Here is a 13,635-nt window from a genome sequence, read left to right as displayed (position 1 = left end):
TTCTTTGTGGTGCGCGGGCTTCTCGTTGCAGTGGCTTCTCTGTGTTGTGAAGCACGGGCTCTAGGTGCACAGGCTTCAGTAGTTGTAGCACGCGGGCTCAGTAGTTGTGGCGCACGGGCTTAGTTGCTCCGCGGCATGTGGGATCTTCCCGGACCAGGGCTCGAACCCGTGTTCCCTGGGGAAGCCCTAGAGTTGGATTTTAAAATCAAGGCTCCCCTACCTATGCAAAGTGCACTCAGGCCCCCAGATAACTAATACCAGTGTTAGCTGTGAGTCCACATAATTAATGCTTCCGTCTTCCTATTCCGATCATTTGTTCCTTCGCTAGATATTTTAAATGTGTTGGTGAAACAAAAGTCCCTTATCTTCTTGGATAGCATCTAATTTCCAGTTCTCCTGAGATTGGGTGCACTCCTCACCCACTCCACCCCACCCAGCTGAACTGAGAGCCCACCGTGCGTCCTGCTTTAGAAACTTCCTCCCTCCCCTCTTTCCCACTCCCCAGCAAAACAGTCAAAGCACACACCCGAATTTATTTTTATTTTGCATACATAGGAAACATGACCCTATCAAAAGAACAGAAAAGAGAAATGGGCCACGTGTTACAGGAGGAGAAGCATGCACCGATCTGCTCCCAATTCACTCCTGGCCACACACTCCACGGAACTGCATGGAATTTCACACACCGGGAGCTGGACTCGCTCCAAGCGGTGGGCACTGCCCACCGACAGCACGGGGGCAAACAGGATGGGCAGGAAGCGTCACTGCGAGTGGAACTGCCACACCCAGTGTCAGTGCCCACAGCACTGGGTTCTCACCCCGGCTCAAGGGCAAACAAAATTTATCTCACACGAACATGAATATAAAATTGTTGAGTGCTACCTAAATCATTCAGTCTCAAGATCATTTGCTATCAAAAAGATAAACAAAATTTCATCACGGACATTTGGGGGGCTACTCAGCTGCACCCACTCCAACTGCAGGGGCAGCTCTCGGGGCGCTTCCTCGTCCGAACAGGAAAGGGAGAAACTGGACCTGAAAATGCAAAACGAATGGCCTGGAGGAAGAGGACCTCTTGGACCCGCCTAGTTGTCCTGGGTTGCAAACAGCAAACGTTGCGCTTTGTCGTCTCATTCGAATCAAGGACTCGAGTGCGGGGAGGTACTGAAGTTGGGCACACGAGTTCAGAGGTCACACGCGGTGGCCAAAGACACCGGCGGCCGCATCCGTGCTCACGGACTGTTTCCAAGGTGTTCATCTGGCTCCGGGAGCGTCCTGTGGAATTCCCGGGGAGGCTCCCAGACTCCCCACCTGATTCCTCACCCCTACGCCACAGACGTGTCCCAGGAGAGCAGGGACACGGAGCCTAGGGCTAGGGAATGAAAGCCCTCAGTATCCACCCCGGTGAGATGCCCTGACGCTCAGGTTCAATGAGTGACAACTCCTCAAGAGGCTCTGTTGAGTTCATGTCAAAAAAAAGCACTCCACCCCACCGCTACATACACGCGGATCTGCGTGTCTCGGCTACGCGGCTTTGCCCTCCCTGTACGTGACCTGTCAGGTCTCACTCTGGGTTGAAATACACGATCGTGGGCATAGCTCACTACGCAGAGGAGCAGGACTCCGGCCCCCTAACGACCCCAGGACTCCCTGGGATCCCAGGGCCAGAGAGGTTTCTGAGCCAGGGTTTGCGTTTCCAACCGGATCTTCTTTATTCTAATTTTGCTTAACTCGTCGGTGAAATCTATTCGGTCCTTTCTGAAGAGCTCTCTCTGCCGTCCTGGGGTCTCGCGTTCCCGTCTTTTTCTTAGCAAGCTCCTCCTCTCCGGAGCCTGGCGTACACCTGCTGAGATCAGTCAGCCGGGGCCCAGGCCTGCCCAACCCGGGCCCAAGCCACTGACTGCGTCCTGCTGGGACACCTGTCTCCAGAGGCTGCTGTGGCTTCCCAGCTGGGTGAGGCTCCTCTCTGCTTTGCAAGCGCCCATGGCCACGCACCGTCAGAGCCACCTCGGGGGAGGGCGCACGGGGGCCTGGGCCAGAGAGCTGCCGATGTCCAGGAAAGACTCCGAGTCTGACCTCAGGACAGGACCCCACGCCCCCTTCCACAGGACACACTGAAAAGGGCTCGAACATTTTTTTCCCCAGGTCAGACCAAGAGCTCATCAAATGCAATGTCCGGTTTGAGGCAGGGGGCAATTTCCCATGAACTTGAATAAGTGACTTTCCTTAGTGCCTTTCACATAACTGTAGACAGCAACTTGGCCCGATTCCGGATTCATCTCCTTGAGGTGCAGGCCGTGCCCGGGCTCTCCCAGCGCTGGCCGTGCAGAGGGCAGCTCTGGTGTCCAGGAAGGGGATGGAGAAGAGAGGGCTCCGGGGCTGCGCCGCCAACACCCATGGCTCTGAGAGCCTTTTGAAGAGGAAGACAGACGGGCGAGGGGCTCCCACAGCTGGCCAGGTGGCGCCTCGTTTCAGACGGGCCGCCTGCCGTGCGCGGGGCCTTCCGGGCGGCCCGGGCCCCTCCCCACGCTCACGCGTACTCACCTGCACGCGCCCCGCCTCACCTGCCGCCGGGGTCTCTCCCCTGAGGGTCCGGGCGCGCCACCCTAGGGGTCAACCGTCGGGACTCTCCACTCGGCCAGAGCACGGATTATGTTGGGAACGGAAGCAACAGAGGAGACACGGGGTGAATTCAAAGACTGGTCCTCCGAGGAAACCTTGGAAGGAAGCTGTGCTTGCTTTGAAGATGCCAAAAAGGAATCTGCCCTCAGTGGCTCAGAAGACCATTCCTGGAAGTGAACAGTGATGGGGACAGAGGGCGAGTGACAGCCCCTCCCGGCCTCCCCGGCCACTTGCACAGGCAGGTGCCGGGCAGCTTCCGGCTACTTGGCCTTCACCACCTGCTCGTATGGGGGCGGCGGCGCGTTGTAGTAGGAAGGGGGCGGTGGGTAGGCCATGCTCCCCTGGGGTGAGTTGGGTTGGACCTGGAAAGCCATCGCCACAGGGTTCCCGGCAGGATTCCCCCCTGCTCCTGCAGGGTCGGTGTAAAACGGCAGCCCCAGCTGCTGGGCTCCTGAAAGACAGGCAGGCACACGTGAGCACAGCAGAAAAAACCCACAGCCCATCACAGCCAGGGCCCGGACGCAGCAGGGCGCCCGGGACCAGGTAACGAGCCGAGGCGACACGGCAGCCCCGGCCCCCTGGAGCTTCTCCTCTACTGGATGCAGACCGCCCGGAAGCACGACAACCCCGGGGGGTGTCTGAGTGAAGGCGGGACGTTAGCGTGGGGCCGGGACCAAGCCGCAGCCGAGTGACACACCGGGGCAGCTCTGCCACGATCTTGGGGAGGGGCACCGAAAAATTACCAACAGAGGGGCCCAGGTGTCCCTCGGGGCCTTAAAAGCTTGGGCGTAGAAAGGTAGGTCAACTGAGGGAGAGCCGAAAAGAGGGGCCTGTGTTCCCGAAGCTCGGCCAGAACCATCGCCGGCGCCCCCACGCGCTTTCTGAGAACGGTTTGCTGCAGTGTCGGCTCCACTCCCACCTGCTGGCTGGACGTTTAATCGGGGCACATTACCTGTCACCCAGGTGAACCCAGCTCCCAGATGAGGCGACGAGCCACGGGGCGGATGCCAGCGGGGCGGGCTGACACGTTGTGGGCTCTGTCCCGGCCCTGGATGCCGCAGGCGGGGGAGGACGCGCCCGTCTCAGGGAGAGGCTGCAGGAGGCAGGCCGAGCCCCGCTGTGGGCCAGGGTGCGGGGCGCGGGGGTCCAGAGAGCACAGACAGCGACAGGAAGGGATATGCTGGCCACCCTGCCCCGAATCCAGCCCTGACTCTCCTCTAACGGCAGAGACACCCGGGCCGCTGTTTCGGAGCCTGTTTCTCTTAGATCTGCTTTTTCTGATCATGTTGGTAACATGACAGGAGACTGCCTAAATCATTAGAGAATCAAGAAGAGAAACTGTGGGCTCCGGGTTTTATGTGCGCTGGGCTAAGTTCGCGAGTGAAATCAGGTGTATCTGAGTTAGGCCTCATTCAACCCAGGAGACCACTCGGGCGCCAGAGAGGTCGTCTCTGTGTGTGTACCGTGTAGGGTCTTTTTTCGTGCAAATCTTCCTCTGCCACAGTTTAAGTGAATCAAGGTCAGATTCCTGGAAAGGTGCCCACCAAGGCGTGCAGGGTGTCTTGGACATCTACAAGCGTGCTCAAGGAGAGAGTACAGGACAGAAACACGTGGCCAGAGATGCATTCAGGGGTGTCGGGAGGAGCGCGGTCAGCCACAGGTGGCACCTTAATCAGCTCCTGCCTGCTGCCACAGGAGACGTGCTCGTTTGCAAGACACATCTGTATACAAGCCCGTGACCAGCCAGGACCGTGCACCTCTCAAGGGCAGAGATTATATTTTATTTATCTCTGAATCCCTTTACATTTATACACATAAAAAGTCAAAGATGAAAAAAATAAAGAGGCTAGTGTAATAGTCCAGGAAAGACACAATGGTAGCCTCCGAATATGAGAGAAGAAATGGGGAGGAGAGGATGAGAGAGGGGTTCAGGAGGCGTATCCGAGGACCCGGGACCAGCTCAGTGTGGAGCGCGTGGGGAGGAGGAGAGGCCCACGTAGGAAAGGCCCGGCTTCTGGTGTTGATAAGGGGCCCAGCAGGCGGGAGAGGGGACAGAGGAAGAGGGCAGGGCCCGCGGGAGCCCAGGCAGCTCTTGGGCGCCTTCTTTGTGGAAGCGGCGGCAGAGATGTGGCGGTGGCCGAAACCTCCCAGGAAGAGTGTGCGGAGGGGCCCGAGGGCGGCTGGGGAGAGCAGTGCAGACGGAACCAGCACTCAGACGGGGAGAGACACAGGAGGCGTAGGCGGCGGCGAAGAATGAAAGGAGAACGGGAGGAAAGAGTGAAGCAGTGAGGCGGGCGCTGTGTCACCCGGCGGGGTGGCGGGGCACAGGGCAGCACCACGCCTTCTCAGCGCACAGGACATTTGGGATTTCTGGCCAACAGTTTCAGCACCGTGGCTGGCACAGAAGCCCAGCTGCCGGGGCAAACAGCTGCTCCAGGGTAAGGGGTGAAGACTAGGGGGCAGAGGCAGTGACTAAACGGATGTACGACAAGGGCAGACGTGTTTTTTTTTTTTTTTATTCTTTTAAGAAACTGCTTTAAGGGACTTCCCTGGTGGCACAGTGGTTAAGAATCCGCCTGCCAATACAGGAGACACGGGTTCGAACCCTAGTCCGGGAGGATCCCACATGCCACGGAGCAACTGAGCCCGTGCGCCACAACTACTGAGCCTGCACTCTAGAGCTCGCAAGCCACAACTACTAAGCCCGTGAGCCACAACTACTGAGCCTGCGCACCACAACTACTGAAGCACACGTGCCTAGAGCCTGTGCTCCACAACAAGAGAAGCCACTGCAATGAGAAGCCCACGCACAGCAATGAAGACCCAACGCAGCCAAAACAAAACAAAACAAACAGAAAAAAAAACTGCTTTAAATTAAGGTACAGTTGATTTACAAGATTATATTAGTTTCACGTGTACAACACAGTGATTCAAAATTTTTATAGATTATACTCCATTTAAAGTTATTACAAAATAATGGCTATATTTCCCTGGGCTGTACAATATATCGTTGTTTATTATTTTAGACATAGCAGTTTATACCTCTTAATCTCCTACCCCTATCTTGCCCCTCCATCCTTCCCTCTCCCCACTGGTAACCCCTAGTTTGCTCTCTATGTCTGTGAGTCTGCTTCTGTGTTGTTATATTCATTCATTGTATTTTTTAGATCCCACATATAAGTGATAACAGACAGTATCTGTCTTTCTCTGTCTGACTGACTTCACTTAGCATAATACCCTCCAGGTCCATCCACATTGTTACAAATGGCAAAATTTTATTCTTTTTTATGGCTGAGTAATAGTCCATTGTGTGTATATGTGTGTGTGTGTGTGTGTGTGTGTGTAGTGTTATATATATATATAACACTACACACACACACACACACACACACACACACACACACATATACACCAGGTCTTTTTATCCATTTGTCTGTTGATGGACACTTAGTTTACTTCCATATTTTGGCTACTGTACATAGAGCTGCTAAGAATACTGGGTGGCATGTACTTTTCAAATTAGTGTTTTCATTTTCTTTGGATGTTTACCCAGGAGTAGAATTGCAGGATCATTTTATTTCTGTTAGTTCTGTTTTTAGTTGTTTGAGGAACCTCCATGCTGTTCTCCATAGCGTCTGCACCAACTTACATTCCCACCAATACAGCAGTTTCCCTTTTCTCCACATCCTTGCTAACTTTTTGATGTTGGCCATTCTGACAGGTGTGAGGTGACATCTCGGTGTGACTTTGGTCTGCGTGTCCCCGGTGATCAGTGACGCTTAGCATCTTTTCACATGCCTATTGGCCATCGGCATGTCTTCTCTGGAAATACGTCTACTCAGGTCTTCTGCCCATTTTTTAATGAGGTTGTTTGGTTTTTTTGTTGTTGAGTTGCATGAGCTCTTTATATATTTTGGATATTAACCCCTTATATATGACTTGCAAATATTTTCTCCCATTCAGAAGGTTCCCTTTTTGTTTTGATGATGGTTTCCCTCCCTGTTAAAAGCTTTCTAGTTTGATGCAGTCCCATTTGTTTATTTTTGCTTTTGTTTCCTTTGCCTTAGGAGACGGATCCAAAAAAACATTGCTATGATTTATGTCAAAGAGTGTCCTGCTTTATGTTCTCTCCTAGGAGTTTTATGTTTCAGGGCTTACGTTTAGGTCTTTAATCCATTTTGAATCTATTTTTGTATATGGTATGAGAAAATATTCTAATTTCATTCTTTTACAAGTAGCTGTCTAGTTTTCCCAGCACCACTTACTGAAGAGACCGTGTTTTCCCCGTTGTATATTCTTACGGCAGAAGTATTTTTAAGGACGGGAAATGCTTGAGCAACGTTTATAGAGTTAGGGACAGAAATAGAGGAAAGAGAGGATTTCTACAGAGAATATAAGCTCAATGATGGCAGGGACCTTAGAAGCCTGGTTCAACATTTGAACCCCACTGTCTGCTACAAAGAGCCTGGTACACAGGAGGGCACCCAACACGTTCCCCGCGTGGGAAGGAGGACCGGGCGCTCACACAGGCAGCCTCTGTGCTGCGCGCCGCTGGGGGTCGGTGATTTGAGCAGACAGATTGCAAAGTCCTCAAAGAAGAGATGCTCGCAGACAGTAGCAAAATGTGACAAAGAGCAGCAGAGCCAACTGGTGCGGGATTCAAAGTAGCCGGGGCTGCGTGGATAAAGAAGCGATGGGCAAGAGCCAAGGGGACACCAGCACCATCTCCCTAAACTTAGCGGGGGCGGGACGCGCGGGAAAAGAACTAGCCCTTCAGTTCCGAAGGCTTAGTTAGAGAAAGGAAAGACAGAGCATCTGTGAAGAAGCTGGAGTTAGAGGAAGACTGTTTCTCCAGGAGGCAGAGGGGAAGGGACCAGGAGGAGTGGGTAAAGCGACTGCAGCCACACCGCTGCCCCGCTGTTCCCGCAGGTGTTCGGCGTCAGTAACGGCCACCTGCACTACGTCTCTAGCCTACGTGGAGGGCGCAGTGGGGACAGCAAGGGTATTGGTGTTGCATCCGCTTTCCTGAAGACACCGAGGCTCAGGAAGACAAAACTGGCCAAGGTCGCACAGCTACCAGATGGTGGCACTGGAATTTGAACCCAGGGGTGCGGCTGGGAAGCCCAGGCTCTTTCCACTGTGACGCGTGTCTCACAATGGGGTGAGGAGATGGGGGAAGAAGTCCCGGCTAAAGAGGGACAGGCAAAGCCAGAGACGGCGGGCTTCCCCGGTGGCGCAGCGGTTGAGAGTCCGCCTGCCGATGCAGGGGACGCGGGTTCGTGCCCCGGTCCGGGAAGATCCCACGTGACGCGGAGCGGCTGGGCCCGTGAGCCGTGGCCGCTGCGCCTGCGCGTCCGGAGCCTGTGCTCCGCAACGGGAGAGGCCACAACAGTGAGAGGCCCGCGTACCGCAAAAAAAAAAAAAACCAGAGACGGCGGCTGGTGGCGAGATGGACCTACATTCTGAGCCGCGTGGGCGGCCAAGGGCGTGGCGAAGGGCTGTCACGACCCAGGCTCCCCCGCTCCACCACCCGCCCCGGGCCGCGCTCTGGACCCGGCCACAGCCTCCTCCTCCAGAGACGCGAAGTCTTTCTGCTCCGTGCGGCCACCGCCTCTTCCTCCTTGAGAGTCTCTGTGCGATTCCAGAGGGAGCCCTAGATTCAGCAAAGATGAGCCGACTGACAAGAGCCCCACCCGAGCGGACACACTGTTTAATTCAGTTTCCCAAGATTTTTGTATCTATGATCATGAAACATGATCCAATATAATTTTACTTTGGTTACACTAGCTTTCCAAAACGAATTAGGGAGATTTCCATAACTTCCTATACTTGTAGTAACTCATAAGCACTGACATGAACTGTTTCTTAAAAGTTTCAAAGATACCATCTGCCAGAGGAGGGCCTGGCCGCCAAGCTTTCTTAACTGGCCAGTGAGAAAGGATGAGGAGATAAGCTAGGCCAACCTTTTCCTGGGATGCAGAAGAATCCGGCTGGCCACAGAGCACGGAGTGGGAACGCCGGAGAGCCGACGGCCACCTGAGAAAGACCGAGTGGCCGGCCAGCAATGGGCCCGAGCCCTCCCGTCCGATTCCACCCGCCCCCCGCGCCTTCACCATCGGCCCGGCTCAGAGCGGGCTCTAGTGTTCCCTCCCTCCGCACGCTGCCTGTGCTCTCTCGGTTTCATCAGAGCCCACGCGCTACACCCACCTCCTCCAGGCACGCGGCTCCTCAAGGTGGAGGCAGGTCTCTCAGACACGTGCCAGCAGGCACGGAGCCCAGGCCTCCTCCCGTGACTCGAATGTCCTGTATCCATTGCCCACCAGGTCGCCACAGCCACCAGTTCACGCACAGGACAATAAGCGGAGTTCCCTCACGAGGGGTGAAAGGCCCTCCGTCATCAGGTTCTCACCTACTTCGAAGCCTCATTTCTCACCATCCTGCCTCATTCTTTCCCTCCCAACAACAGCCCAACTGCCTGCATCCTGCTCACCTCTCCCTCCCCCTGGGCGGAAAGCAGCTCCCGGGCGTTCAACGCGCAGACCACTCCTCCCGGAAAGCCCTCCCCGTCTTCACACCACCCCTCCGCAGCCTCCCATCGGGTCCGTTCCCATTGATCGTTCAAGTCTCAAATCCGAATCGCAGCTCACTGACTGTCACCCGCATCCTAGCCGGATCAGCTACCCTGTCCTCTTAGCGCCCAGAACAAAATCTGCGTATCGGCACCACAGTGCAGTAGGAGACGGTGAGTGTCTGCACGTGAGAACTGTTGCCCTTGGGGACAGAAGCATTTGAAGGGGTGACGGGGGTCTGGGGCTGTGATCTTCGTACCGGAGGTGTGCTGCAGGCGTGTCTGCAACATGCGCGCAGCGTGGTCACTCACACGAGGGGATAATGAGAAACAATGGCAAACGGGTCCCATTTAATTGCTATTTTTATGTTAACAGCCACAACTCATGGGTGTCGCTGGGAACTGGCAGGATGGGATTAAAACATCTGAGCACCTTAGAATATTAAAGAAATAGAACAGATAGCAGGTGGGTAAATTAGGTACCTGTCAAGAACATAAACCCTGAGGTGAACACACACGGGGGTGGAACTTGCTAGAAAGACTGGGTGAGGGCACAGACAGTAGGAACGGAGGCTGCACCCTCGTGCTGAGCGTTGACGGCCACCCGGGCTAGATGGGGCACCAGCTGGCACAGAGGACCAGGGGGTCCCGGACGTTCAACACGCTTGCTCGTGTGGCTAAAGCAGAGCTCTTGACAAGACACCGGCCTGGCTGAGCATTCCAGCTCCCACAGAGGAGAGACGCGGAGAGGAGGCGGAGCCCGTCCTGACGCGCTCGGGGAGGCGGAGGGAAGACAGCACGGTATGCGTGAAAACCACAGACAGGGGAGGCCAGCCGAGAACGGGTGTGTGCCACAGACTGAGAGAGATCATTTCAAAAATGTCCCCCCAGGGCTTCCCTGGTGGCGCAGTGGTTGAGAGTCCGCCTGCCGATGCAGGGGAAGCGGGTTCGTGCCCCGGTCCGGGAAGATCCCACGTGCCGCGGAGCGGCTGGGCCCGTGAGCCGTGGCCGCTGAGTCTGCGCGTCCGGAGCCTGTGCTCCTCAACAGGAGCGGCCACGACAGTGAGGGGCCCGCGTACCGCAAAAACAAACAAACAAACAAACAAAAAGGTCCCCCCATATTGATTGGAAATGACTCTGGAGTCCAAACATTTTGAAATCATAATCAATCAATGGAACAGGATAGAAAGTCCAGAAATAAACCCACACACTTATTATGGTCAATTAATCTACAACAAAGGAGGCAAGAACATACAATGGAGAAAAGACAATCTCTTCAGTAAGTGGTTCTGGGAAAACTGGACAGCTACATGTAAAAGAATGAAATTAAAACATTCTTTCACACCATACACAAAAATAAACTCCAAGTGGATTAAACACCTAAATGTAAGGCTGGATACTATACAACTCTTAGAGGAAAACATAGGCAGAACACTCTTTGACATAAGTCGAAGCAAGATCTTTTTTAATCCACCTCCTAGAGTAATGAAAATAAAAACAAAAATAAACAAATGGGATCTAATTAAACTTAAAAGCTATTGCACAGCAAAGGAAACCATAATCAAAATGAAAAGACAACCTTCAGAATGGGAGAAAATATTTGCAAACGAAGCAACTGACAAGGGATTGACCTCTAAAATATACAAACAGCTCATGCAGCTCAATATCAAAAAAAACCAACAACTCACTCAAAAAGTGGGTGGAAGATCTAAATAGACATTTCTCCAAAGAGGACATACAGGTGACCAAAAAGCACATGAAAAGATGCTCAACATCACTAATTATCAGAAAAATGCGAATCAAAACTACAATGAGGTAATACCTTGTATCAGTCAGAATGACCACCATCGAAAAATCTACAAACAAGAAATGCTGGAGAGGGTGTGGAGAAAAGGGAACCCTCGTGCACTGCTGGTGGGAATGTAAATTGGTGCAGCCACTATGGAGAACAGTACGAAGGTTCCTTAAAAAACTAAAAATAAAACGACCATATGACCCAGAAATCCCACTCCTGGGCATTTGCCCTGGAGAAAACCATAATTCGAAAAGACACATGCACCCCAATGTTCACTGCAGCACTGTTTACAATAGCCAGGATATGGAAGCAACCTAAAATGTACATCAACAGAGGAGTGGGTAAAGAAGCAGTGGTACGTGTATATGGTGGAATATTACTCAACCATAAAAAGGGAATGAAATCGTGCCATTTGTAGCAACATGGGTGCGCCCAGGGATTGTCATACTGAGTGAAGTAAGTCAGACAGAGAAAGACAAATATCATATGATATCGCTTATATGTGGAATCTAAAAAAAGGGTACAAATGGGCTTAGGTACAAAATAGAAATAGAGTTACAGATGTAGAAAACAAACTTATGGTTACCGGGGGTAAGGGTGGGAGGGATAATTTGGGAGATTGGGATTGACATGTACACACCACTATATATAAAACAGATAACGAATAAGGACCTACTGTACATATAGCACAGGGAACTCAATACTCTGTAATGACCTATATGGGAAAAGAATCTAAAAAAGGTGGATCTATGTATATGTATAACTGATTAACTTTGCAGCACACCTGAAACTAACACAACATTGTAAATCAACTCTACTCCAATAAAAATTTTTTTTAAATAATAAAATTATGATTTCAATTCCATAATCGCAAATAAGCAGGATGATAACAAAAATTTCAAAGGTCCCAAACCAAGCCAATGTGACTGATCCTACACAACAAAATTGAAAGTGGAAATATCCTCAGAAACAAACACAGAATGGAATCAGGTAAAATAAAGCCCAAGAGAGCTGAAGCTTGATACAGACTCTGAACCTTTTAAGTATATGCATGGAGGGTTAAAGAAGATTCAGGAACAAAGCAAATGTGCAAGAGAAAGACCTCCAATCTTTTTTTGTGTGTGTGGTACGTGGGCCTCTCACAGCTGTGGTCTCTCCCGTTGCGGACGCGCAGGCTCAGCGGCCACGGCTCACAGACCCAGCCGCTCCGCGGCACGTGGGATCTTCCCGGACCGGGGCACGAACCCACGTCCCCTGCATCGGCAGGCGGACTCTCAACCACTGTGCCACCAGGGAAGGGCTCTCTTCTTTTTATTTTATTATTATTATTATTTTTTTTTTTTTTTGCGGTACGTGGGCCTCTCACTGCTGTGGCCTCTCCCGTTGCGGAGCACAGGCTCCGGACGCGCAGGCTCAGCGGCCACGGCTCACGGGCCCAGCCGCTCTGCGGCACGTGGGATCTTCCCAGACCGGGGCACAAACCCGCGTCCCCTGCATCGGCAGGCGGACTCTCAACCACTGCGTCACCAGGGAAGCCCCAAGACCTCCAATCTTACTCTCTGTCAAAGCGAATGATTTGCAAACTGAAACAGAGATTGAAAAATGAGTGAGAGAAAATGAAACTCCGAGATAAGTCAGAACTGACTGGGCTTTGGGGAAAGCATTCAGATGGCCTGACTGACACAGGTTTAGAGGAGTCTTCTTTCATTTCCAAGTAGGTGCAGATGATTAATTTGCTCATTTATAGATTTATTAAAGCTACAAGTTTTAGTAATATTAGTAGCAGCAACTACTGCCATTCACTCCGTGTTGTCTCAGGCCATGTGTTAAGCACTGTATTGGATCAACTCATATGCAATCACCCTAAGACAGTCTTATCTCTACCTCACAGTTCAGGTGCTTGAGGCTCAGAGAAACGGAGTCACTTTTCCAGATGTGCTACAGAGACGTGAGGTTAGATATAGAACCCAGGGACTTCCCTGGTGGTACAGTGGGTAAGATTCCGCGCTCCCAGTGCAGGGGACCCAGGTTCGATCCCTGGTCAGGGAACTAGATCCCACATGCCGCAACTAAGACCCAGCACAGCCTAAGTAAATAAACAAACATTTAGAAAAAAGAAAAGAAATGGAACCCAGAGTGTCTCAGTCCAGACCCCAAGGTCTGTGATTTCTGCTCTTGCAAACTTCTTCAGATTTTCTCTGTAGTGTACAATTTGATAAATTATTATTATTATTATTTTTTTTTTGCCGTATGCGGGCCTCTCACTGTTGTGGCCTCTCCTGTTGCAGAGCACAGGCTCCGGACGCGCAGGCTCAGCGGCCATGGCTCACAGGCCAGGCCCAGCTGCTCCGCGGCACGTGGGATCTTCCGGACCGGGGCACGAACCCGTGTCCCCTGCATCGGCAGGCGGACTCTCGACCACTGCGCCACCAGGGAAGCCCGATAAATTATTTTAAATACTCCATTCATTTTTATACTTTGATCAGATTAATAATAATGCATTGACACTTGACATTTCCATCATAGTTCCCTCTTAATTCTGAGTTTCTGTTTCATATACTTTGAAGTTATTAATGATTCAAGTTATATCCTCATTATCCAAAGTTATTTTTATCAGTATTAAAAAGATATCATGGGCTTCCCTGGTGGC

The 13,635-nt window shown here is 52.1% G+C and overlaps 1 protein-coding gene across 2 annotated transcripts in view; it reads right to left on the bottom strand.

Moving 5' to 3' along the window:
* Positions 1-13,635, bottom strand: part of VOPP1 (VOPP1 WW domain binding protein) — a 98,855-nt gene that overhangs the window by 1,892 nt on the left and 83,328 nt on the right. The window contains exon 5 of one of the 2 annotated variants that reach the window (XR_010842328.1): positions 2,565-3,073. Coding sequence is in view for 1 of the 2 variants with exons in the window: in XM_059074574.2 (XP_058930557.1) it covers positions 2,883-3,073 (191 nt within the window). In the remaining variant the exon portion in view is untranslated. Of the gene's footprint in view, positions 1-523; positions 3,074-13,635 lie in introns of those variants that run through there. The other variant, XM_059074574.2, reaches the window with a different exon arrangement.

Source organism: Kogia breviceps, chromosome 9 (assembly GCF_026419965.1).
Source record: "Kogia breviceps isolate mKogBre1 chromosome 9, mKogBre1 haplotype 1, whole genome shotgun sequence".
NCBI lineage: Eukaryota > Metazoa > Chordata > Mammalia > Artiodactyla > Physeteridae > Kogia > Kogia breviceps.
The sequence above is the reverse complement of the archived record's forward strand: the minus strand, read 5'-3'. Positions and strand labels throughout refer to the sequence as shown.